Source organism: Rhinatrema bivittatum, chromosome 1 (assembly GCF_901001135.1).
Source record: "Rhinatrema bivittatum chromosome 1, aRhiBiv1.1, whole genome shotgun sequence".
In the NCBI taxonomy this organism is placed as follows: Eukaryota; Metazoa; Chordata; class Amphibia; order Gymnophiona; family Rhinatrematidae; genus Rhinatrema; species Rhinatrema bivittatum.
This window is the reverse complement of record NC_042615.1, coordinates 253,855,808-253,882,607: the sequence shown is the minus strand read 5'-3', so window position 1 is coordinate 253,882,607 and position 26,800 is coordinate 253,855,808. Positions and strand designations below refer to the sequence as shown.

The 26,800-nt window shown below is 41.4% G+C and overlaps 1 protein-coding gene across 6 annotated transcripts in view; it reads right to left on the bottom strand.

Annotated features, from left to right (window-relative positions):
- Positions 1-26,800, bottom strand: part of PTPRA (protein tyrosine phosphatase receptor type A) — a 435,489-nt gene that overhangs the window by 149,862 nt on the left and 258,827 nt on the right. For 4 of the 6 annotated variants that reach the window (XM_029593630.1, XM_029593622.1, XM_029593659.1 and 1 more), the window contains 2 exons: positions 10,979-11,057; positions 260-619 (listed from right to left, as the gene is read on the bottom strand). In XM_029593630.1, the coding sequence (XP_029449490.1) occupies positions 260-619; positions 10,979-11,051 (433 nt within the window). In that variant the 5' untranslated portion in view covers positions 11,052-11,057. The remainder of the gene's footprint in view (positions 1-259; positions 620-10,978; positions 11,058-26,800) is intronic. The other 2 variants (XM_029593639.1, XM_029593649.1) reach the window with 1 other exon arrangement.

Here is a 26,800-nt window from a genome sequence, read left to right as displayed (position 1 = left end):
TTTTTTTTTTTTTTTAGTTTTCCCAAACATATTTTCTATCATTTTACCAGATTTTACTCCATTTAGCAATGGACTCAATACTCTCATGCACAGGTTCGCTCACCTGCCATGTGATGAGGCTTCAGAAACTTATACAGGCTGCATACAGTATAAAGCAGTTGGATGACTTGTTGACCAATAGGTTCACTTAACTCATAAGACATTTGCAGTCCTATTTTTATAATAGTAATAACCAAAAAAAAAAAATGCAAAACAATACCTGCAGTGGTAAAGCTTTCTATTGTAGTTACTGAGTATGTAACATTAATGTCTTCAGAAACAGTCCTGACTGTGGTGATCATTACGTCTGGTGACCTTGTGTCAGCTGTTGGAGCCACGGTGCCTGGGCGAGGTATTGCCACAGTTGACCCATCTGTTTGGTTATGAACATCTGGGAGGTTCACAGTGGTTATAGTGGTGGTAATTTCTGTGGTGGACGCGGGACTTGTGGCTGCTGTTGCCACCATGGAGGGAACCGTGGCCAAAGAGCTGCCATTCACATTGCTCAAACTCATCGTCCTCCTGTTATCTGCTTCTGTTGTTGATCCCTTCGTTGAACTTGTGGTAAGGTCCACTCCTTCTGCAGGCAAGGTACAATAAAAGACAAGTAAAATGAGTTGATGGGCATGCACTAGACTGAGTAAACTTCACACACTAAATAAAATGTTTGATTATATTGCAAATCAGAGAAAGTTTCGCATATAGACTAAACTGAAGGATTTTTTGGAAAGGCTGAGATCACGTTACAAAGTGCAGATAATTTTGACTCAACCTCATAGCTAAACATCCAGGAAAGAAAAATTGTACGGATCAACACAATTAACAATCAAAATAACCACACAAACAGCCATTATTTTTTTTATTTATTTTTTTAAAGATGTTCACACTGAGGCCATTTTGAAAAAACTTCTGAAGGAAAAAAAACCCAAACAAACAAGCCAACAAAAAGACCCTTACTCCACTAAAGGTGTGGGTTAATGGAGGTTTGGTCAAGTGTGAGAAGGGGCAGTCGCCCCCTTTGAGAAGGGGGATTAGAGTGCCAGTGAGACCATCTTGAACTTCTCTTTCACCAAGAACTGGTTTAGGGCTTTCAGGTCTAGTATGGTCTGGGGCCTCCCGATTTCTTGGGAATAAGAAAATATCGGGAGTAGAACCCTGTGCCTTGCTGGCCGGTGGGAACCGGCTTGACCACCTGCGCGGAAAGAAGGGCAGAGAGTTCTGTTCAAAGTATTTGATCATTCTCTACCGTTCCCCATCCTAGAAACAGTGGGGAGCAAGGTGGAAGTCACTGGAAATGAAACCGGTAACCCAGTGATCTGACGTGATTGAACGCCAAAGATCCGCAAAGAGTCAAAGATGGCCTGCAAGTGGGGGGCCAGGGTTCCGCTGCTGGCTCTGACTCCCTCGCTGCCAGTCAAAAGCCAGTGGTGGGATTCTGCGGTGGGGCCGTGGTTGCCTCTGTCTGGGTTTCACCATTGGCTGCTGAGATCTAGATCTCGCAGGTAATACATGCGGGACCGGTAAAAAGGTTGCTTTGGATATGACCAAGCAGGCTTCTCAGCTGGCTGAGTGTCGGAAGCACTAGCTGACAATTGTTGAAGGGTCTCTTGATAGTCCTTCAACTGAGCCACAGCCTCCTTGATGCAGTTGCAAAACAGGTTCTCCCCAGTACAGGGCAGGTCTGCTAAATGGTCCTGGACCTCTGGGCGCAAGTCAGATGCCCATAACCATGCTGGGCGCCGGGCCCCAATGCCCGCTGCAGCTGACCTCATAGCCATTTAAAACACATCGTATGCCGCATGGACTTCGTGTTTTTCACATTCGAAGCTCTGCTGAACAACATTCTGAAACTCCTCCTGAAACTGCTCAGGGAAATGCTCACCGAACTCTCAAGCTTGTTTCCACAAGTTTCGAGAATACTGCCCCATGCAGAGCTGATAACACGCTATGCAGGCAATGAGCATGGCAATCTGGAATACTCGCCAACCCAAGGCATCTAGGGCTTTGTGCTCACACCCTGGCGGCGCCGACACATGGGTGCACACCCTCTTAGCCTTAAGGACTGACTCTGCCACCAGTGACTGGTGTGGGAGTTGGCAGCGGTCAAATTCAGTGGAGGGTTGAACCAGGTACACTGCATCCGTCTTTTAGTTGACTGGTGGAATCGAGATCGAATGCTCCCATAAGCAGGTTACCAGGTCCTTGAAAACATCATGGAAGGGCATCAGGGCATCACCAATACCTCCTTCGGTGTATCCATGAACTGCAGGATCTCGAGCATTTTGTGTCTAGAGTCACAGGGGCCGACCAATGGCACCGGTAGCCTGTGTGACATAGTAAGGGCAATGGGCCGTCAGCGCCATTTTGATTACTGGCAGCCGACGGCCCAAGTGCAGGAGATGGCTCCCGGACCCCCGCTGGACCACCAGGGACTTTTGGTAGGTCTTGGGGGGGGTCAGGAGGGTGGGGGGTTGTAGTTAATTCAATTTAAAGGGTTGGGATGGGGTTTTTTTTTGGGGGGGGGGGTTTCCCCACATAAAGAGAACGATAAAAGTTTTCTGATCTGGGGAGTGAACTGAAATGGCCCTCCCCAGACCCGAAAACAGAAATGGGGACAAAAAAAAAATTTATGCATTCCCCTAATTTGCTCCATAAGACGCACAGACGCCCGGGAACGGAGCCGGTTTAGCACACCATTTTTTTTTGTTTAATTTTCCCCCTCTGAATCCTAGGTGCGTCTTATGGTCAGGTGCGTCTTATGGAGCGAAAAATACGGTAACTCCCAGTTGTAAAGAGTTGCAATACCCAATTTGGTATCAATGCTGTTTCTATACATTAAAAAAAATTATAAATTGTTGCAGCAAGAAAATGTTTAGTACAATTGTTTTGGAATTAAATGTTTAATACAAAATATTTTACAGGTGCAACACCACTTTCCAGGCTACAGCTAGAGAGCCATATGTACTTCCAGAGGTGCTGATGACAGAAGGATGAACACAGCGCAGGACATGCATGTATCTTTCCAACTCAGCACACCTATGCATGTTCAGCAGCTTCTTCTGGCGAGGTCAAGCAAGTCAACTGACACCTGGGCTTTGCTCAGTATCACCAGTAGCCTCACACTTTGATGGCATCCTCAGCAGTGGAGGATGTGGAGACAGACACAAGCCTGATGGTTTCATTTCTATCCTCCATTTCCCCATAAATGACTTATGCTTATATTAAAAAAAAAAAAAAAAAGAATTTAACACAACTTGTTGGTGCAACAAAGTCACCTGCTAGTCTGGTAGTTTTATAAAAAGAGAGCGAGTGCTGTGACAGTTTTTCAAAGAATATTTTAGTAACAATCAGAAACTTGTGACAACACACAAAGGGTTTGCACTAAACATTTTTCCCCGTAGCATCTTTAAATCAGGATCAAAATGTATAAATGAAAATTTAAAAAATCACCATGTCATTAATCTTTAAAATACATAAACAAGATTTTCTATTCCATTATACTTTGCCTTCCCCACCTCCCAAAAAAGGGTACCTAAAGCAGTATCCTTTTCCCCTCTCCCTGTTCATTGTAATCTCAATCTATCGTTTGATGTAAACCGATATGATGTACCTACTAATATTGGTATATAAAAGCTCTTAAATAAATAAATAAAATCATTCAACACACAGATGCTCTCCATCAAACAGGTTGATTATAAACTACTTATCAAATAACAGAGAAATCTAAAGATAACACAGAGCAATGAAAGATACACAGAGGATCAGTGAAGTAGAAGAGTCCAATCCAAGGAGCCCAGAATGTGTGGTTTTAATTCTGTATGTTTGCCTGTACCTTGCCAAGTGCCTTTGGATTGTGCGAGTAACAAATCTTTGAAATAATAAAACAAACTAACAAGGAAACTTTAACACACACAGAATGTCATTTATCACTGAGATACATTATTTGGCTCAGATTTTTTTTTTTTTCAAACATGCATTTTTCCTGCTGAATTACCATTTGCAATAACATTTATCATCACAAAACCCTTGGAGCAGGTCATTCCATCAAAATGTGTGTCAGGCCTCTGACAGAACTCTCCTTTATCAATGATGCTGTGTTTATGGGCACATCCTAAGGTAGGTTTGTTTGCTTTGACCTGGTAGTTTTTTCAGAAGTGTTCCACATGCAGGACCCCCAGAGGCAGGCAGAGCTCCAGAGCCTCAATGCGTGGATGAGCAGACGGTGCAGGGAAGAGGATTTTAGGTTTGTTAGGAACTGAACTTCATTTTGGGGAAGAAGGGGCCTTTTCCGAAAGGATGGGCTCCACTGTAACCAGAGTGGAACCAGGCTGCTGGCACTAACCTTTAAAAAGGAGACAGCACAACTTTTAAACAAGATGGGGGAAAGCAGACAGTCACTCAGAAGGCCATGGTTTGGAATAATGTATCTTTGAAGAACACTTAGAGATCAGGGAAATTAGGGCATCCCAGTAGAGCAGTTGCAATAAATACCAAAGGAGATCAGGTGCCTTTAAATAAAGTGCAGAAAGATTCCAAATTACCCTTGAGCAGGCTTGTTAATACAAAAACATACTTTGAAATGTCTGTATACAAATGCTAGAAGTCTAAAAAGTAAGTTGGGAGAGTCACGAGTGTACAGTACTGGATGTAGAGCTAGAAATAATTAGCATCTCAGAAATCTGGTAGGAGGAGGATAATCAATGGGACACTGATACCAGGGTTCAAATTCTATCAAAATGATAGGATGGATTCAAATTAGTGGAAGGGTGGCACTATATGTGAAAGCAGATATTGAGTCAAACAAGATAACATTCCTGCAGAAAACAAATTGCAATGTTGAATCTTTATGGATAGAAATTCCAGGTGGAAAGGGGAATAAAACAGTGTCCACCTGGCCAGAATAAACAGACAGACAATGAATGTTAAAAGAAATTAGGGAAGCTAACAAAATAAACAGCACAGTAATAATGAGTGAATTCAATTCCCTAGCATTGACTGGGTGAATGTCACATCAGGATATTCTACAGAGGAAAAGTTCCTAGATTAAATTGACTACTTCATGGAGCAACTGGTACAAGAATCAACAAGGATCTAGTCCTTAGTGGAATACAGGATTTGGTGCAAGAGGTAACAGTGTTGGAACCACTTGGCAATAGTGATCACAACATTATCAAATTTGAGGGAGGGCACTTGAGAAATCTACTGTGACAGCATTTAACTTTCAAAAAGGTGGCTATGATAAAATGAGGAAAATGTTTAGAGAAAAACTGAAAGGAGCAACTGTAAAGGTTAAGAGTTTAGATCAGGTATGGACATTGTTTAAAAATACCATCTTGGAAGCCCAGACCAAATGTATTCCAGGTGGGAGTCTAAACAATTACCAGCAAGGTTAAAAGGTGAGGTGAGACAGGCTATAACAGCTAAAAAGAATATATTTCAAGAAATGGAAAAAAGAGATCTGAATGAAGAAAACAGGAAACAGCATAAGCACTGGCAAGTTAGATGCAAAGCATCGATAAGGAAGGCAAAGAGAGAATTTGAAAATAAACTTTCCATGGAAGCAAAAACTCAAAAACATTTTCAGGTACATTCAAGGTAAAAAGGCTGCAAGAGCGTCAGCTGGACAATTAGATGATCAAGGGGTAAAAAGGGGCACCCAGGGATGACAAAGCCATAGCACAGAGACTAAATGAATTCTTTACTTGGCTATTCATTGAGAAAGGTGTAAGAGAGATACCCATAGTTTGGCAAAAAACGTGTTGCTGAAAAGTTTCATCAATTTAAAAAGTACAGAGAATCTTCTAATGAGAAAGTTTTTTTGGCTTGAAAGGACCTTCATACCACCCCGCAGATACTAGTGCAATGACTCTGTCAGCTAGTTTTATTTTTTTTTACCGCTAAAGGTACTCTTTAATCATTGGTCCAAGCAGCAAATAAATTTGATTTTTTTTTTTTTTTTTTAACATTTTTACTTTTTTAAAACTTTTAAATAAAAGAGATACTTCCCCTTTCAGTGAAGCCTGACATGACATCTTGTTTCGCCGAAGCTGCCTCAGGGGCTGTCATTAACTTAAGCAGCGGGAAGAGTTATGTATCTCAATCTTTAAGTATCACGATTCTGACACATATCAAAGGACGCTCGCGGCTTTTGTAGTAGAGAGAGATACCCATGCCAGAAATGATATTCCAAGGTGATGATTCAGAAGAAATGAAGCAAATCTTAGTGAACCTCGAAGATATACTAGGGCAAACTGAAGAGTAGCAAAACACCTGGACCAGATGGTATACATCCCAGAGTGCTAAAAGAACTGATAAAAAAAATTGCGGCATCTTCTGGCTCAGCCCAACCCCAGTGAGCAGAGGATCTGGCTTAGGGATCGAGCGGCGGACCTTCCGCATGGCAGTGCTCAGCACTTGATACCTGAGCCACCAGACCGGCCCTCCTTGGTTATTTCTATTTGATAAGTTATTTGTACTCAGCATGCTATTTGAAATGCTTATGTAGCTAGGATTATTTTGTAGATCACATTAGCTGGATCAAACCAAATGCTGAACAATATCTGGCAGAGTCCTAGCCAGGCAATTTGGTACCTATAGCCAAGTGAAAAGTTGCACTCTCAATCTGCACATAACAGATGACATGATAAAGAAACAAACTGAGAAACATAAGAAAAGAAGAAAAATAAAGTAATGAATATTTAAACCTTTTCAAAAACGGCAAGATGGTTAAACAAGTTTATAAGCCAAAAAAACACAAAACCCAACATATAATAGTCCTAGAACCTAATTAGTTCAATAGAATAAAAAAATCTTACAGATCAATGGAAATGAAAACGGCATGCTCGTTTCAGTCAGCACTTCCACTCATTAAGGCTATCAGGAGCACTTGGGCTTACAAGTTAATCATCACTTCCCACAAAAGGCTTTAGACTTTTACAATCGCTTACTTTTAAAATATCATACATTTTAAAAGCATTTACATCAGATGTGGTCGTCGCATTCAAAAATTACTTATTCAAAATAGTTGATGGCAATTTTGATAATTGTAAATGTCACAGAATTTATGCTATTAAACTGGAAACTAAGCCATTTCCCAGAACTTCACAAGTTTTGGGGTTTTGGTTTTTTTTTCAAAAGAGCCAGTGAATTGAATTCCCACTAACTCCACGCTGACCTTTACGTTACTTTTACATTTACTAATTGCAACTAACCAATAACTTGCAACGATTTACACAACACATATCGTAAATAGAATTCCAACAATCTTAATTGTATTAAATACAAGAAAAGAATTAACCAACAAATTATAAACAATCTAAAAGTAAAATAAGCACTGCAAACTAATTCTTCCTATTGCAATACAGTTTAAACCGGGGATGATCAAGTCTGGTTCTCAAGGGCTACAAAGCCAGTCGTGTTTTCCGACACTAATGCCCACGCATGAAATAGGTGTGCATACAACTGAGGCAATGAGCATGCAAGTTTCACTGTCTCGGGGAAATCATTGCAAAGTTCCAGGCCAAGAACTTCGAGGCTCTCTTTCTCACCTTCTGCAAATGCACCTCTCTGGCAGATGGAATCCTTTTTTTAGGAGCCAGAGGAACGGGTTTTCCTCGCTTTTTGCTCTTTGCTGTTGCTATTCCTTCTGGTTATTTTGTTTGACTTTCCTTCTTATTTCTTTGTCTTATATTGTAGGTTTGTTTCCTAAAAATATTTTTTTTGCTACCAGTCCTTTATTTTCATTTTTGGAAGGTGGGATGGGTGGCGTGGGTGAGTTGAGAGGACTTTTTTTAATACTTTATTTTTTATTGATTATAAACATTTATCAAATATAAACATATTTGATAAATGTTTATATCCTTCCAGTTTTTCTCTAAACATTTTCATTTTAATATAGCCACCTTTTTGAAAGTTAAATGCTGTCCAGTAGATTTCTTAAGTGCCCTCCCTCAAATTTGATAATGTTGTGCTCACTATTGCCAAGTGGTTCCAACACTGTTACTATTCGCACCAAATCCTGTGTTCTACTAAGGACTAGATCCTTGTTGGTTCTTGTACCAGTTGCTCCATGAAGTAGTCAATTTAATCTAGGAACATTTCCTCTGTAGAATATCCTGATGTGACATTCACCAAGTCAATGCTAGGTAATTGAAAGATACAAATACAGGAAAGATACAAATACAAAGAAACAAACAAAACAAGAAAATTACCTAAGTCCACTATATGAAAAGAGGGGGAAGAAAGGGCTCTCAGGGTATAGGGGCCAAAAGAAATCAATGTAGATGTAAGAAATAGATATTTAACATCATTCAAATTGACTCGACATTTACAGGCATGCCTTATAACACAGGTTGCCTCCAAAGACGACCCCAGGTCTCAGGGCCAAAAATTGCTTCGTAAGGTCCTGCGTAGCTTTGGCTAGTCCACTGGAGCAAGCCTATATTTAGAGAGTTACAGTACTCCAATCTAGACAGAATGAACAAATGGACTATTTTTAAATGGCAAATAAGGTTGCAACTGTTGTACCATCCTTGGATGGCAAAAGACTGACTTCTCTAGGGAGGTTATCTTTTCCTCAAGTGTGTGCCCAGAGTCAAAAAATACCTTTAACTTATGCATGGACAATTTGTAATGGAAACATTGAGCCATCTACAATGGCCTTGAAATTATGACTAGGCCTGGCCTTCCCCATCCAAAGGGCCTCAAGTTTCTTCACATTTAGCTGAAGTTTAATTGCCTGTAACCATTTGGATAAGGTCTTCAATCCATCACTAACAATTCCTAGTTCCTTGAGGCCTTTCTTTGGTGGGCTGTAAAAAGAACTGAATGTCAGCATCAAAATAATGGCATGACAGTCCTGTCGCCCTAATAATATGGCACAAAGGCAACATATAAACATTAAATAAATAGGGTGACAGAACTGAGTGCTACAGTATCCGATTCATTGTAAAGTGTAATAATTTTTATTTTCCTAAAATGGTTCGCAAATTCATTGCAGGTCTCAGCTGTGGACTTCATTACCAGCGCTGGCTATTTTATATTTTAAGGTCACAAAAAATGGAGCCAAGAGTTTGCACTCCAAATATTATATATCAAACACCAAAGGAGAGGCAAAAAAGGATTGAAAGGTCCAAACTTAATGATTGTGTATAGAAATCAGAATTTCCTTAATTCAAAGTGGCAACTCCATTGCTCAAATGTCAGACCATAGCAGTTCTCTTTAGGGTCCCCCGAAAAGGACCCCGTGTTTCGCCCGAAAGCTGTGATGGGAGGTACAAGTTACATTTTTTTGAAACTTAAATGCAGAGTGACATTCACGAAGCCTTCGGGCGTAACACGGGGTCCGTGTCGGGGGACCCCAAAGAGAACTGCTATGGTCTGACATTTGAGCAATGGAGTTGCCCGCTTTGAATTAAAGAAATTCTGTTTTCTATACACAATCATTAAGTTTGGACCTTTCCGTCCTTTTTGCATCTCCTTTGGTGTTGATATTTTATATTTTAAAACAGTGCCTTTGATTCCTGACAGATTCAGTCAAAAAAAAAAAAGAAAGAAAGAAGACTTTTTTGCCTCTTCATATATTTCATGTGTTTTCCTTTTCAGTTTGTTCTCCACTGATTTATACTTTTGCACATTTCCTGCTTCAGAGTCCTCAGAGTATCAGTTAACCAAGGAGCCAATCTCTTACTTTTAATCTGAATACATTTCTTAGGGGAGAACAAGTTGATGGCTTGATGGAGACCCATGTACCACGCAGCCACAACACTATTTGTACCATTACCAGCCTTATTTGTTGAAAATGTGTTTAAGGGGGTCAATGCTAAATCTTTTTTTATTTGAAGCATATTAGAGCTCCTAGTCTCTTCTAAAATCTGAGTTTGATGATCAATTATAAATTAAACTAGAGGTAAAAACCAGTCTAAGGATGGGGAAATACTCTGAAGTGTAGGAAATGCGTATTTGACATGTGTGGTAGCAGAGAGTTCACACTGAGCTCAGGTATATTGTGTGGTAGTAGAGAGTGGATTGACTGTTCAGAGAGAGAGAGAGAGAGGCGGAGCTGGAGACGGGTGAAGCCTAATTTCCATGTGTGGCAGTAGAGTGTGGATTGGACAATACAGAGAAAGAGGAGTAGAAGTGGAGAGTGGGGCAGAGCTAAGAATACAGAGAAGGAGGGGGCAGAGCTCAGTTCTCATACAGAGAAAGGGATGAGGTTGGAGAGTGGGGTGGAGCTGGAGAAAACAAGGAGAGAGGTGCAAAGCTCAATTTGACCTTCGTGGAGTGCCCTTTGACCAAAGGCCATACTGGCCATAGGGTCATTATGGTTCTGGTCTCCAGACAAGGCAGCTAGGAGTTAGAAGAGGAAGAACAACAACAAGAAACGGGTTGATTACTATGAATGATGAGCAAGAAAAGGATTCCGAAGAAGAAATATCTATTTCAAGTTTATTGACTACGCCATGGTGTTTGATAGAGTAAATCACAGCAGACTGATAAGAAAAAAAAAAGTATAATGCTGATACACAAACAGGATTTTGCGGTTGCTTCTGGCAGACTTTGATGTCATTAGTTTGTGCAAGTAGCATGTAACAAGTAGACCACAAGGTGGTTGACATCATTCATCAGAAGGGCATGAAAGGCCCTTGGAAAACAAGAAACCACCCTTTTGTATTTTTTTTGTTTTAGATTAAACATTGAGGGGTATTCACAAGCACAACGTGGCTTCCTTTTAAAAGAGTCATTAAAGAGGAACTTTGATGAATAAGAGGGAAAAAAAAATAAGCGCATGAATATTTTAATTTATCCAATTTCTACCCAGATTGGCTTTATTTCCAAAAGTTAGGCCTAACCATCATTCTCATCACGTAGTTCATTCATATCTGGCCATTATTTAGACAGCAATGTACTAAATGATTTAACAGACAAGAAAGGGGCTCACCTGTGGTAGTGTTGCTTGCATGGAGGCAGGTCAGGCCACTGCCTAGCAACAGGACTAAGAACCAGGAATCCATGTCAATCTGCAAAAGGAAGGCAGGGGAAAGTTAAAAGGAAGGACTCTGCACCCGCTGTTCAGCAGGATCTAAAGCACAGTCGTTCTGAGAGGGAAGAGACACTTTCTACACTGTATCATCATACTATTAAAGCCTCTCGGTATTTGCAGAAGGCATGATAGGCACTACTCAAAAGTCAACCATACTTCCACTAACATTTTCAATTTAATATTGCACGCTTAGCATAAGCCTACATTTTCATATTGAAAATCTTTAATAATATTGCCCAGCAAATTTGTTTTTCCTTAACCGCCTTTTCCTCAAATAGTGCAACTGTATACACAGCATCTGCTGAACAGTATTTGCATGAATTAGTGCCAAACAGTTCTTCGACAGCAAGGAGCAAGTGCAAGTCACTTCACTTCCACTGCTTCAAGTGGCTACTTCGAGAGTAAGCTCTCTGGGGCAGTGACTTACTGTACCTGAATATTAATAATGCTGTACGTTGTCGAGCATTATTTGGAAAGGTGGGTTAAAAATTCAAATTATTTGTATAATATTATATAAACTTGGACCCAAGTCTGCTCTGGCCGTTTGAGACAGTAAAGTAAATCAGAAATAAAAGGCTTAAAATCCCAACATAAAGGAAGTAAAAAGTCCAAGAAATATCAAAGCAGGCTAAAACATTAACAATGAGGAAAAAAAACCCAGGGCATTTCACAGAAAAAAACTACTGGTCTTGCAAAGACAGATACATTATTTAAAAAATGCAAAGCAACATAATTAGATCATCAATAAATAAAAAATATTGCACACATGAAGAAATGAAAAAACTACTGGACCACAATCTCACTTAATTATATCTTACCCATTACGAAATGATTCTCTGTAATTGCGTGGCTGCTCTGAATGCACTTTTATATCTGAACAATTAAAACCAATTAGCCCAGTCCCACCCCCCTCCCTCACATGTAAGTCCGGCAGGAGTGGGGGGTCTCTGTGGTGCCCGCGAGTGTGGGGTTGGGTGCTCACTGCCTTCCGTTAACAGCACCACCAGAGCCCCGGGGGGGGGGGGGGGGGGGGGGCAGAAATTGGAAACCCTGCCCTATTCCAGACCCCTTCCAGCTGATGGTGTGCCTCTCCGCGGCACAAGACATTCCGCAGTATTCATGCTGCAAAGAAGGCCTAAAAAAAATCAAATGGACTAAGATGTAAAAGAAATACGATCTGGGAGTACGATCCAAAAAATTAATCGACTGAGCCAAGAAGCACCCAAACTGATATTCTGAGAGCTAACAAAATGACTGCTTTATTTTACAAACATGGGACAGAGACGACATACTAAAGAGTAGTTCCCATTGTGTGTCTATGGGGATAATGCTTGGTACATCTGGTCACCCATGGGAAGCACTAAAACAGATTATCTGAAACTATTTAAATAAATCAAAAGCATAGTTTCTGTACATTAAAAGATCAGTTCCAAGTTAGGCATTTCATGTAAAACACTTGGGAAACCATGAGTGTTCATTTCCTAATATTAAAGTGCATCTTGAAGCAAGCCTGCTAAAGCCAAGGGATCTGGCACCCACTCCCCCCCTGCTGTTTCGGAAACTGCAAGGAAACACTTGTAATGTTATCAACATAAACACAGCTCTTAGCTTACTGCAACATCCTGTGTGCTTCCAGGGAAAAACACCCTTACGTCATGTCTCCGCATCCCCTGACAAAGTACCAGATCTCAAGATAGCTTCCAGTGAAACAGCAGAATTACAGTTCAAGATAATGCATGAGACACGAATCTCTCTCCTGGCTGGAAACCCCACCGCGTGGTGCTCTAATCTGGAACATGATTTCCAGGTCAACATGATTTTTATTTAAAAAATTCCAACTGTATAAAATTGGGCCCAAGAGGCAAATCTTTTTTTTTTTTTTTTAAAGAAAGAATACTTGCCTAGAGCAAGAGGGCACAGTATTATGCTCCATGGGGGCTGTAGGAGCAACACCCAAAAATATTTCTTCACAGAAAGAATATTATTGGGAGATTTTAATTTACACGTCGACGACCCCATTCGCTCAACCAATTGCGAATCTTTCCTAACCGCCATGTCGGCTTTAGGCTTCAAACAGATCATAAACAAACCTACCCACAGAGCAGGCCACACCCTGGACCTCATATTTGTTAACTCAAGCATCTCACACTCAACTCCACCCACATGCATACCAGTCCCGTGGTCTGACCATACTCTAATATCTTCGGCCTTTTTGTTGGAACAAACAAGCAAAAAATGTGTCACACTTCCAGAATTTATATACAGGAAATCCTGCACATCAGAGGAATTACACAATCATCTGGTCCCAGAACTCCCACTCATAGACATCACCTCAGCCAACTCAGCCCTTCACTCTTGGTCCAAGATAACAGAAACAGCAGCAAACAAACTCTGTCCACTGGCAACAAAAAAACTCAAACAGAACACTGCCAAAAGACAACCTTGGTTTAACGAAGAACTTCAAAAACACAAACACTCCCTCCGACAGAAGGAAAGCAAATGGCGGAAAACACCAACACCGACCACCCTCTCCGCTTACAAACTCGCACTACACCAATACAAAAACGCCACATTAAAAACAAAAAGGGACTTCTTTGCACAGAAGATCCACCATATTATTTTTGATTCCAAAGCCCTATTTGCTTATGTATCTAACTTAACACAAGCCACTACGCAGGACATCCCTGCCAACCTAGCACAAGAGAAAGCTGAGGAATTGGCCCTCTTCTTTAGCAACAAAATCTCCAACCTGATAACACAGCTGAGACCCAACTCTTCAGAACCATCCAACCTATACTTCCATCACAACAAAGACACTACTCTACAATCCTTCGAACTATTCTCTACGTCAGAGATACTCTCGGCATTGAAGAACATGAAACCCTCATCACACCCATCAGACCACATACCATCCAAACTTCTCCTGCTAATACCAGACACCATCTCAAACGCTCTGACAGACATCATTAACTGTTCACTAGCACAAGGAATCTATCCTGACGACCTGAAAATTGCATCCATCAAACCGCTCTTAAAAAAACCTAACTTAAACCCCAACGATCCTACCAACTTCCGTCCAATATCCAATCTCCCGTTCATAGCCAAGGTGATGGAAAAATTAGTTAACTCCAGACTCTCAGACTACCTCGAAGAACATAAAATTCTGTTCCCGACCCAATATGGTTTCAGGAAATCATTAAGTACAGAATCATTACTAATCTCTCTGACTGACTACCTTATCATGGGCCTGGATAAAGGTCAGGCCTACTTGCTGATCCTCCTGGACCTCTCAGCTGCCTTTGATACGGTTAACCACTCCATCTTACTAACTCAATTAGCAAATATTGGAATAACAGGAACAGCACTTTCGTGGTTCAAATCATTCTTAGGGAACAGAAAATACAAAGTTAAACTACACAACAAAGAATCTCAGCACTACTCTTCCTCTTCAGGAGTTCCACAGGGCTCCTCCCTCTCACCAACGCTCTTTAATATCTACCTGCTCCCGCTTTGCCAACTTCTAAACAAGTTAAACCTTAAACACTATCTATATGCAGATGACGTCCAGATAGTCATCCCCATCAAAGAATCCTATACTAAAACTCTTGAATTCTGGGAATCTTGTCTTCAAAAAATTGACGGACTCCTCTCCAACCTAAATCTAATACTAAACGCTTCAAAAAGCGAACTCCTCCTAATCTCCTCTGAAAACAGTAGCATCTACACAAATCCACCACCCAACCTACAAACTCCACAAGTAAGAAACCTGGGAGCTATCTTTGATAACAGGCTAAACCTAAAATCATTCATAAATCAAACTACTAAGGACTGCTTCTATAAACTCCAAGTCTTAAGAAGAATAAGACCACTGTTTCACTTTCAAGACTACAGATCAATTCTTCAATCAATAATCTTTGCTAAACTAGATTACTGCAACTCTTTACTATTAGGTCTTCCCTCTTCTCACACTAAACCCCTTCAGATGGTTCAAAACACGGCTGCAAGAATATTAACAAACACTCGGAGAAGAGACCACATATCACCAATCCTCAAAGACCTGCACTGGCTACCAATTCACTACAGAATCTTATATAAGTCCATAACCATTATTTACAAAACCATACATCAACACTCTCAGCTCAACCTTCAAATTCCTCTCAAAAAATTCACTTCCAACAGACCTATCAGAGAGTCCTACAGAGAATCCCTACAAGTACCACATTCCAAAACCATGCGGCACATAACCACCAGAGACAGGGCTTTTTCCACCGCAGGACCAACACTGTGGAACACCGTCCCACCAGATTTGCGACAGGAACCCTGCCTCCCCACATTTAGGAAAAGACTCAAAACGTGGCTATTCATGAAAGCATTCCCCGACCTAAACTGAACCTTAATCCGTCTTTGACTAGTCACTTAGACTCTGCCTTAACATGGCAATTAACTCCACAGTATCAGGGCAATTCATTATTGACTCTATTGCACCGATAGGCATTTATGTTCTCTCTATTTAAACCCCAGCTTCTTCCTTCTGTTCCAAGTTATATTACTCCCTTGTTTTATTGTAACTGCAACACTTAACTTTCACTTGTTTAATGTCTACTATTTACTATCACCATTATTATCTATGTTATTTAATGTTATTTATAACCTCTTGTTCTACACTTGTTAATTGTAAACCGACATGATGCGATATATATTGTGAATGCCGGTATAGAAAAACTTAAAATAAAATAAATAAAAAAAGAATGATAGACGCATAGAATGGGCCCCAGAGGTGGAGGAGCCAAAACCAGTACTGGAACTCCAAAACGTGTGGGAGCAGCACAGTGGCAAAGGGAAGAGTAATGAATCACTGGCATAACCCGCACAGCGTAGCGGTTGCAATACCAAAGAGCAGTGGTACAACAGCATCAGATTTCCAAGAAGCTTGGGGTGACCTGCATGGAGAGACTAAGGATAAAGCCCAAACTTCAATGACTATAAAGAAGCTGGAATCTTATTGATTTATTATTATTTATTTTACTGAGCTTGCTGGCTGAGGTGGGAATTATTACAAAACTTAGTAATAAGACACAGAAGGGGCCCTGGGCATTGACCTTATAAGACTTGGTCTTATAAGAATCAAAGTTGAAGATGACAGGGCCTAAAAATGGCTTACCATTGGAGGTAAGATTTTGGGCATGCTTGGCATGGACATGGAGAGCAGCAATAGGAAAAGGGTTAAAAGGTTACGTAAAAGACATGGTGAAGGAGGGAGCTGGTGCTGGGTTACATAACGAGAATTTATTTTTTTTTTATTAATTTGATTTATATTCTGTCTTTTGTGACACTTCAAGGCAGATTACATTCAGCTGCTGTAGTTACTTTCCTTATCCCCAGAGGGAGATTCATCGAGCCGGGCTAGGGATAAAATGTGCGTTAAACAGCGTATATCGTGAGCTACAGCCCTACCCTGGGAACTGTCCCGCCTGCCCAGCATGATATTGAGCCCCTCCCAGGATAAATCATCGCAGTTTAGTGAATCTAGGCCTTAGTTAGTACCTGAAGCAATGGAGGATGAAGTGACTTGCCCAAGGTCACAAAGAAGGGTAGTGGGATTTGAATTCTGGTTTCCCTGGTTTCTAGCCGGAAGCTATAACCACTAGGCTGTTCCTCCATGCCATCTACCCAAAGTGGATGAATCTCAACCGAGCAGACTGGATGGGCCACACTGGTGTTCATCCGGAATAGCAGCCTAGTGGTTAGAGTAGCAGGCTCACAACTAGGGAAACCAGAGTCCAAATCCCACGGACACGCTTTGTGACTTCACCCTTCAATTGCCTCTGGTACACATATAGATAGATGATCAGCCCTCTGGTAACAAAGAAATACCTACAGTACCTGAATGTAACTCACCTTGAGCTACCAATGAAAACGTGTAAACTAAATAATAAAAAAAAAAACAAAAAAACTATGTTGAAACGCAGGCTCCACAAGAAAACTGTGACCTTAATGCCTTATTGCTCTGTAAACTTACTTGCAAGAAGACAAAATACCAATCAATCAAATCTCTGATATTTTCTGCACACTAAAACCGGACCCTAGTGAAAGCAGCTCTTCTGCAGATATAGACTGTTGGGTCTGGAGAGTTTTAAATTCAGATTGTGGTGAAGTACATTTATATAATTATTCTTTTGAATTGTTTTTGAAAAGTTTTGTATAAGGGGTAAATGACCTTCAGGCTGTTGCAGGCACTTCTTAAAGTGTGAGCGCTGGTATAATTGGCATTATACCCCTTTCCCTATACAATCTGAATAGTGTGTTATGGTTAGTCACGTTGCCCTTCACTTGAGTTGATAGTTTGCTCACTTTTTTGTGGCCAGTAGGGGGGAGGCAACTCTGCAGCACACCCTGTCTGTCTGTCTGTCTGTCTGTCTATGGAGGGCCCTGTAGAAGACAGGAGGAGCAGCACTGCCAGAAGAGCCAGGCCTGTGATAAGGTGCAGCTGTTTTCCATTGCTCATCTTGCAGCACTCTCAACTTTTTCTGGCCGCACAGGGCCCGCTCTTCTCACAGCACAGCTCCCTCCTACTGACCCCACATGAGCCGGCTCTTCCCAGCAGCGGTTGCATTTGAGTAGTCTTTGACTACTCTTAGCTCATACCAGAGCAATTGCTATCTGGATGAGCGCCCTCCTGGCTTTAGGGCTGAAAGAAAATAAGGGCAACTGTACTTCAGCAGACATCATTTTACTTATTTATTTCTCCAATTCCCTCAAAATAGCTATTAAGGAGTTATGAAGTACAAGCTGGAAGAAACATCTAATTTGCGTGCACGATGAATCCAGCAGGACTCCTGTTCTAAAGAATCCCGGCTGCTCAAAAGCCAAGTGGAGTAACAGGCACAAAGCAGCGGTGCTGAGCATTTACAAGGGCAACATCATTTTACTCACACTACCATGGATAAGAACTTTTATGGGAACCCGTATTTCAATTTTAAGATTCATACATGGAATATTAAAAAACTGGTCTTCAACTCTAATCCCAGCTCTCCTTGGCAGCAAGCCCCATGTTATCGCCGTTGGAAAAAACGCATGCACGTGAAATGAGCTGGAGGCCTCACTCTGATTCCTAATGGACAGACATCTACATTATGTTAAAAAAAAAAAAAAAAAAATCACTCCAAACATCATGTCTGGCCATCAACAAGTTCCTGAATTGGCAGCAAAAAGTACGGTGAAGCGTGAGGCACCCCTGCCCAAGCCAGGCATAAACAAAGAACTTCAAATGCCAAGGCCCCCCCCCCCCCCCCCAAGTCTAATCACATTTCACCCACGCTGAACTCACTGTAAGTACTTAGCAGGATTCTGACAGATTGCTCAGCGAGACTGCCAGAGACAGGGGGAAAAAAAAATCATCAATACATCAAACAAATAAAAACCAAGTCAGTCAAAACCTGTTAATGGATTCGTTGCAATATACCAATGCAAAAATTATACAAATATAGTAGTTTTAGACATCTGAAGAAGGGAACCTTAAGTGGGTTCAAAAGCACATGAGCAACATGATCGTCACTGGATAATTTTTACACTGGTGCAATAAAACGTTATCCCAACCTGTTCAGAATCCAGTTTTTCCCCCAGGATCAATAAAGCTACTGGCAAATGTGAACACGTGATTTTTCAGGCTGGAATACCTATAGCATTGCACTACTCTTGCTATTACCCGGAGAAATGCACAGAATGCCACCCAAAAGCTTTCACCTCATTTGAATGCATACTGCAGCTCATAAGCCGTGTTCCTGAGGAGGGCAGCACATGCAGAATTAGCCTGCTTTCCTGCACCTCCCTGCTGATTCACTACAGAAACATTTGTTCCCTTTTGTGTATCTGACAGCAAAGTACAGTCGTGGAGCTATTTGAACACAGACTGTCCTTCAGAGTTTTCCCTCGGTAAACAGTGGCAGACAAGGTGATGCGCACATGACACTGCAGGGATTTTTGCCTGAAGCATAGTTTTCTTTCCAAACACATGATCCTGCTGGAACATTCATGGCTGTTTTGAAAACTACAGTAACAAAGTGCAGCTTTTTTTGTCTCACATCACCGAGGCTTAAAGCTACAAGCGTCCCGTCCCCCCGGAAAAAAAAATTGTTCTGATTGAAATATAGTTCTCTAAAGGACGAGACCCTAAGTATTTTCTAATGCTATTACTGTTAAATAATAATTTCTACAGAACTTGATTTGAAACATAGAAACCTGATGGCAGATAAGGACCCTCTCAAAGGTCCATCTAGTCTGCCCAACTCCATTCCTGTTGCAGGGTCATAGACCCCTGTATTTGCCAAATAGCTCTTTGGAAACAGATGTTTGGCTGGATACAGTATTATGAAGCATGTGTGAAGCATTTATGTGTAAGGCACTGCTCAATACACTGCCACAAACACTCAGACGGAGGACAAGGTTCTGATTAAGTACGGCTGGACTAGCGTCACAGAATAGGCGCGTGCCATCCTTTGAAATAACATCTTTGTTTTCAAAATGAAGAACAAAATATTGTTTGGGGGGTTTTTTTGTCACTATTAAAAAAAAAAAAAAAAAAAGAAGCTCCTCTGCCTTCTTCTACCCTCCCCCTCCCCCAGACTCCCTCCTACCTCCTATGGGACCCCACGCATGCCCTCTTACCGTATCTTAAGCCACTCTCACCTCTGGGGGTAGGAGTGGTCCCCAGTCACTCTTTTGGTGCCGGTCTTTTCCGTACAAAAAAAAAAATGTTGCACGTCCAAAAGCCTGAATGATCATAATCCAGGTATTTCTTGTATATCAAGATTTTAAGACAATTTCATGGAATCCAAGTACAGTACAATTAACCAGACCATTTCCTCTTGTGGCAAACCATAATTGTTGAAATGTCAGGGTCCTGGGGCTCTCCTCATTGCCTTCTCTGAATGTGGAAGTACTTGTGATTTGACTCAAGAATAGAAGATTCAGAAGGATCTTCAGAAGTGAGTGGAATTCCAGGACTTATTTAAAACTCTGCCTTTTCAAAAGAGCTTGGATGCAGGCCTTCTTTTGACCTAGGACTGTATCAGATCCACACAACACAAACTAATTTCTATTACTTTATGTGCCTTTTTGTAAACCATTGTGATGGTTAATTTACTGAATGACTGCATAGAAAAGATTTAAATAAATAAATAGTAATAAATAAGTTTTTAAGCAATAGAAAAAGCCAGTGGAAAAATTAATGCCATCTCAATTCTGGGAGAAAAATCAACCATAAACTCAAAACTTAACTCCTCCAAATCTGAACTCCTCTGGTTAAGCAGGCAAGCTCACCCACTATGGTCCCTTTCCTCCTTATCTGGCACCCCCCCACCCCCCCTCCAGCTCAAAGGGGGGTTTCAACTTGATCCTAACCTCATTATGGAAGCCCACATCTCTAAAGTAGTCAGAGCCTCCTTTATGTACCTCCACCTGATCCAGCAACTGCGCGACTAGTTCAATCAGCAAGCTTTGCATCGGTTATCCATTTAATCACTAGCCATTTCGATTGCTGTAACTCTCTTCTGAATGGTATCTCCCAGATCTTGAAATGACTACAGCTCGTGCAAAAAAAAAACGGCAACCAGAAACCTGATAGGGGCCAAACCATTACGCCACATCACACCTACCTTCTATAGACTACACTGGCTATAGATTGAAACCAACAGGCCCCAGAATAATTCACCCATCTCCTTGCCTTCTACACCCCTTAGAGAGCTCCGACCCTCCCCACCTCGACTTCTGCTAAACTGAACTGCACAAGACTAAGAGCCATTGGCCGCTATATTCCCAAGACCTGAAATGAGGTTCCTTTACTCATCCCCCCAGAAACCAAACTACCTCACATTCTAGAAAAAAAAAGCCAAGGCATGGATATGCAACCAGCCCTTTCTCCAGCTGGCTCATTAGAAATAAAGATTCCTCCCCACACTTGGTCCTTATGCCATACAATAGCGCTCAGTGTTAATTACATTAACCATGTTATACCTGTTCAAGTCTTAATTGCTGTAATCCTCTTTGAGACCAAAACTGACAAAAAGCATATCAAATGTTTCTAAGTAAATAAATCAATCTCAGTTGATAGGCTTTCATCATCAGCTCTCAGATTATTCCTGAAATTCTTCACCCCACACCCATATACTTTCCCTCTTTAAACAGCCCTCATACCCCAGATGATATGCCTGAATGACTCAGGAACCCTTTCAGGCCCCAAAATTAGAAGGATGTCTCCTCTGAGGTTATTCTTCAGTGGTGCTCCAGTAAAAACAGCCAATGTCCCTCTCTCCCCAGGCTCAAGATACAGTTACATGTTTATATGTTCATGTTTATAGTTATGATCTTGCTTGATTCATTGCTAGTCCTTTTCTGCTTTGATATTCTAAATACTGAAGGGATGCAGGAGGCACAGCAGGTTGGGTGTGGGTGCCTTTCAAGTTTTTCTCTGTCTCCACCTGCTGGAGGGGAGGCATGGCCCATGGTTTGGACTGATCCATGGTACTAGAGGAACGAGGGTTGTCATGGAAGAACCTATTTTCTTCCATTGCTTCAGCGTACATATGTCATAGGCGAGTGGCTCCAGACGGTCTTAAGGCTCATTCGCTTCGGTCTCAGGCTGCATCCTGTGTAGGGCGGCGACTTGGACATCTTTGTATACTTTTGCTTGGCATTACCGCTTGGATGTTAGTGCTCCCGACTCAAGAGAGTTTCGGAAGTGGTGTGCTTCGAGCGGGGCTTTCTAGGTCCCACCCCATGTAAGGCAGCTTGGGTACATCCCAGCAGTCTGGGCTGATCCGGGTACGTACAAGGAAAGGAAAATTGGTTCTTAGCTGCTGATTTTCGTTCCTGGAGTACCACGGATCAGCCCAGACTCCTGCCCAGATTTGGATCCACTCAAAACTTTTAATTTACTATCACACTATATAGCAGGATGAAGATTTCACAAGTGCTCTTATTTTGTACATAGTTGATTCTCATAGATTTGGTTTGGCCATGTAAATCTGGATCTCCTACAGCACTGCTGGCCCTGATGGGCAGGGGATCCAGACATGAGCCTCCAGCCCTGCAGCCTGAGCCACAGAACTGGATGGTTTATTCCAGAATTGAGGCATATAGACCATCTTTTTAGACAGTAACCTGCCGGAAACATCGCGATGCGTGATTGAAGAGTTTGCCATACTTTCTTCCATTGAATCTACAATTAGAGACCTACCCGGCCCGGTTTATGCTTTAACAAAGCTCTGCTTTCAACTCAATAATCACCTTTGATTTCACAATGTTTCTGGCATTCTTACTGTTTTGCTTAGTACATTTGTTTGAATTGTGAAAGTCCCTTGTGCACTCCAAGCTTACTAAGGTGATTCACTCATTGCGCGTCACGGCTTCTTCCGTGGCTCCATAAAATTCTTCTTCTTTTATTAAACTTTTTCCCGTGTTGCACACTATCTTTGAGAAACGATTATACATCTTGACCTTCAATACATAATACAAATTTGTGAATAATCTGGTCCCCCTGACGCAGCCCTGATGCGAAACACGGCCGTGTCGGGGTCCTTCATTTACACAATACCATTTACTATGGAGTTCAATATTGTGCACAACTGATGTGTGCATATGCAAAATAAAAAATATTTCTGTTGATTGTTATTGATCAGTATATTGTTTGCCACACATTATTTTTGTTGCTATTGATCTATATGTGTGTGCTGTTTACTCCGCCCTCCTTCTGTGCTAGTCCCAGATATCAACCAGGAATTCAAAATTGCTCTTAAGAACAGTACAAAATGGGACTGAAATAACTGTACATATCATTCAATGCAAGAAGCAGAAGTTACTGTCCCTGGCTATTGGAAAACAGAAGGAAGAGTGGATATCCCAGTGCTTCTAGAGGGCAACTGAAGACCGGTAATAGGAAAAGAAACATAAGTTGGTCTCTAAGACCCTCTCAATTAAAAGAGGATATTCAGAGTATTTGTAGAAAAAGACAAGGAAGTGAAAAACACGGCAAGGTATGATAAATAGCACTTCAAAGGACCTGCAGCAGAAGCAGACAAAGCAGCAAGTAGACAAGATGTGAAGACCCTATATAAAATCACTTAATACCTAAAGGGCCACTTCTGAGCAAATCAGGACATGTCCCAGAAGAACCAGGATGGCTAACTTATATCCAGTGAGAGACAGAAGATCTCAAGATGAAAAGATCATTTCCAAAACATCTTAAACAAACCAGAGCCAGCAAAAGATATTCAAGAAGCCAAAGATATGGCCATCAATCTAGACAACATTACTGAAAGAAGTTAGGGACTCCACTAAGGCATTTAACAATGGCAAAGCATTAGACGATGATGGGATCTGCCCAGAGATGCTAAAAGCGGAAGAGGCAGAACACCTAAGATCCCCTGCAAGATTTTCTAATATACTGACAACATCCTAGAAAATGGAAAACTGGTTGTCGTCGTCAAAGCTTCTTGTAGCCCCTGCTACTATTTTTGCCCTGTTTTTCAGCATTTTTAGGGCTTGGCATTTTTGGAGTCCCTCCCCTTCCTTTTACTCCATCACTTTTTGTGGGAGGTGCCTCGGGGGACATAAATTCCCCCTGAGCACGTGCAAAGGGTCTTTCTGCTCCCTTGGCAGACTGATCAGGAAGGGAGTTGGTGTAGTCTTTTGGTTCCCAAGGCAGACTTATCAAGGAGGGGATCTTTGCTGCTATGCAGTGGACTGACCCAGGAGTTTGGAGCTTTGGAGAAGCTTGTATTTTGAAGTTCAGAATGCAGCTGGATTTTGTTATTCAGACCCTGAAGGACAGACAAACCCCTGGTTTTCAAGAGCTGGATTTCTGATTTTCACCTTTGCACTCAGTAAACAGCAAAGGGTGAGGATTTTGGGGGATAAGTTAGGAAAAGAAATGGTTGGATTTTCTGAGACCAGTTTTCACAGTAAGGTCAGTTTCCTTTGCTATAATCAGCCACTGAGAGTATTCATTGACCCGTATGTATGATTTAGGGACTGAGTGGCATTGTCCCCATTGCACTAAGGGCCTTGGAGGTATAAACCTCCTCCCTGCTGGAGGAATCCCAGCACCCCAGTGGCTGTGAAATGTTCCCCAGTGTGAAAGAAAGACAGGTCCTGGGGGCTGGTCATTGGAGTTTGGCTGTTTGATTACCCATGGCCATCGAACAGGGGATGAAGCTACTGATTTTTGGAAAGGACTCTGGAGAAATACTTCGAAATGTCTCTTTTTGGAAGATTTGGTGTTTTGTCCCCCATCCCCCACGTTTATGATTTTGAATGAATACAATCATCCCACCCTCTATGGGGAAGGGATAGGGGAGACTGTGGGTCAGTTACAGGAAGAAGAGTGACTAGAAAATGCAATATGGACAAAGAAGCCATTGTAATGCTTGGGATGATTTTTATTTTACTACTCATGACTTTTGCCATAGTTTCTTGGATCATCCTTTTAAAGTTGAAGCAAAGTTTTTTCAGTTAAACACCACAATGGGACTCTGCTGTTTCATTTATTGGTGCCTTGGACCTTTGCTACAGTCAGCCACTGAGAGTATCCATGGTCCAGTAGTGTACTTTATTGACTGAGTTGTGTTGCCTACCACTGCACTAGGGGCCCCAGAGGTCTAAACTCCTTCCTGCCAGAGGAAGCCTGTTACCCCAGTGCCTGTGTAATTTTCCAGTGTGAAAGAAAGATAGGCCTTAGGGTTTTCAGAGCACCCCGGATTTGGCTCCCCAGTGAACCAGGGGTCTCGCTACATTCATAAGAAAGGAGATCCTGGGAGCTGTAGTATCTGGAGAAGAATTGCATTGTTATTCATCACTGGCAAGGCCTTCAGCAAAATCACAAGAATTTCAGCCACAGTCAGTAATGTTATCTGGAAGGGTGAAGCCGGTTTCAGGCAGTGAAAAAGCTTCATTGATCAAATCTTTTTCATTAGGCAGACCTTTGAACACTCAGTCAAAGTGAACAGCACCATTTTTGTCAATTTTATAGATTCTGAAAAATCTTTAGACAGTTTCAATGTAACTACATGGATCAGGTAAGGCTGTTTCTTGTCACCATTCCTTTTTAATGATACCAAGGTATTGGCTTATAGAAAAAAAACAAACACCCATAGGTAACAGAAAATAAAAATCTAATGAACCCCCTACACCTCCTGCTTAGAGAATCGAGACTATGTTGATGACACCCATCAGCTGTCAAGTCATCAAAAAGACATGCAATAGAGACCCCTCCTCTCTCTCAGATTTGAGGATAAAATTGTGGGGAATTTGCATGCACTCTCCCAAACAAAAAGGTGGTTTGCTGCCCCTGGCCTGCAGAACAAAATACATCTTGTTAGCAGTCAACCACCAAAAGGTGCTTCAGAAAAGAGTTCCAGGCATCGCATGCTAAAAGCTGCCATCCGGGCTAGATCAGTTGTACATACGGTGACAAAAGATATGGATGGGTGGCATCCTAAGAGGTGACCTTAAAGGTCATTTTTAAGTCAAAGGTCACCAAATGGCATGGGAATGCTTTGCTTGGGGAAATGGTCACAGCTCCAGAATTAATGAACCAATCTGGACATACTATATACCAAATCGAAGGTAAGGAACTGGGATACAAAACAAATTTTTTACATTTACATTCTGCCTTTCATGACACTTCAGAGCAGATTACACTCAGGTATTTCCCTATCCCATGGCGGGGCCTTGTTTACTAAGCATTTTTTCCACAGACATGGAATGAGAGAAGAACGTTAGTAAACCAGGCCCTAAGTTTGTACCTGAAGCACAGGAGGGTGAAGTGACTTGCCCAAGGTCACAACGAATGTCAGCAGGATTTAAATCCTGGCTGCTCTAACCACTAGGATACCCCTCCATTCCCATACAAGACAACAGAAGTGAAATCTACGTTGGATGGGTGAAATTCTACAAAAGCTCAAACAAAAATACCCAGAATAACATTAAAACAGCAACTCTGAGCTACGATACTGCTTTATCTATCCCAAATAGCTAGTTAAAGTCAATTACAAATTTGTTAACCAATTCATTCTCTACGGTTTATTTATTGTCCAAATCTAAGCAATACTGACAAAGTTATGACTGGAGACAGGGGATACATTCATATCATTTATTAATATAAATAAGCAATCAGAAATGTTTAATCATATGAAGGGTCAGGGTTTACTGAATAAGTCAATCTCTGATTATCACTTTTCATAAATAGTAACAGAAGTAAGGAAATTATTAAGCAATGCAATTAGCAAAGTTAATGGCATCACAGTCACAGGCCCTTTCAGTACAGGAGGGGAACTGTGCAAATTATGCATTCTCCCAGGTCTCTCTCATGCACTGCCAGCCAGAGTTTTCTGTAACTTACTCCAGCAATGAACCCTAATCTTACTTAAAATTACACTTCGGAAGTAATTTTAAAAAGAGTTACAGATGTAAATGCCACTTACGCAAGTAAATCCTATGGACAATTCTATGGCATATATTATAGCAATTTTCAAAAGCCCACTTACACAGATAAAGTGCATTTATGTGCGTAAAACCCAGTTTTGAGTGTCTAAATGCTTTTTAAAATTGCCCCCTATGGGTAGCCACCTCACCCAAGTCAACACAGAGAGGCTCATTCACTCTCGGTTTTGCCCCATGTATGGAGATGTAGGCCTACTTTATAAGAGAAAAACTCCACACTTCTAG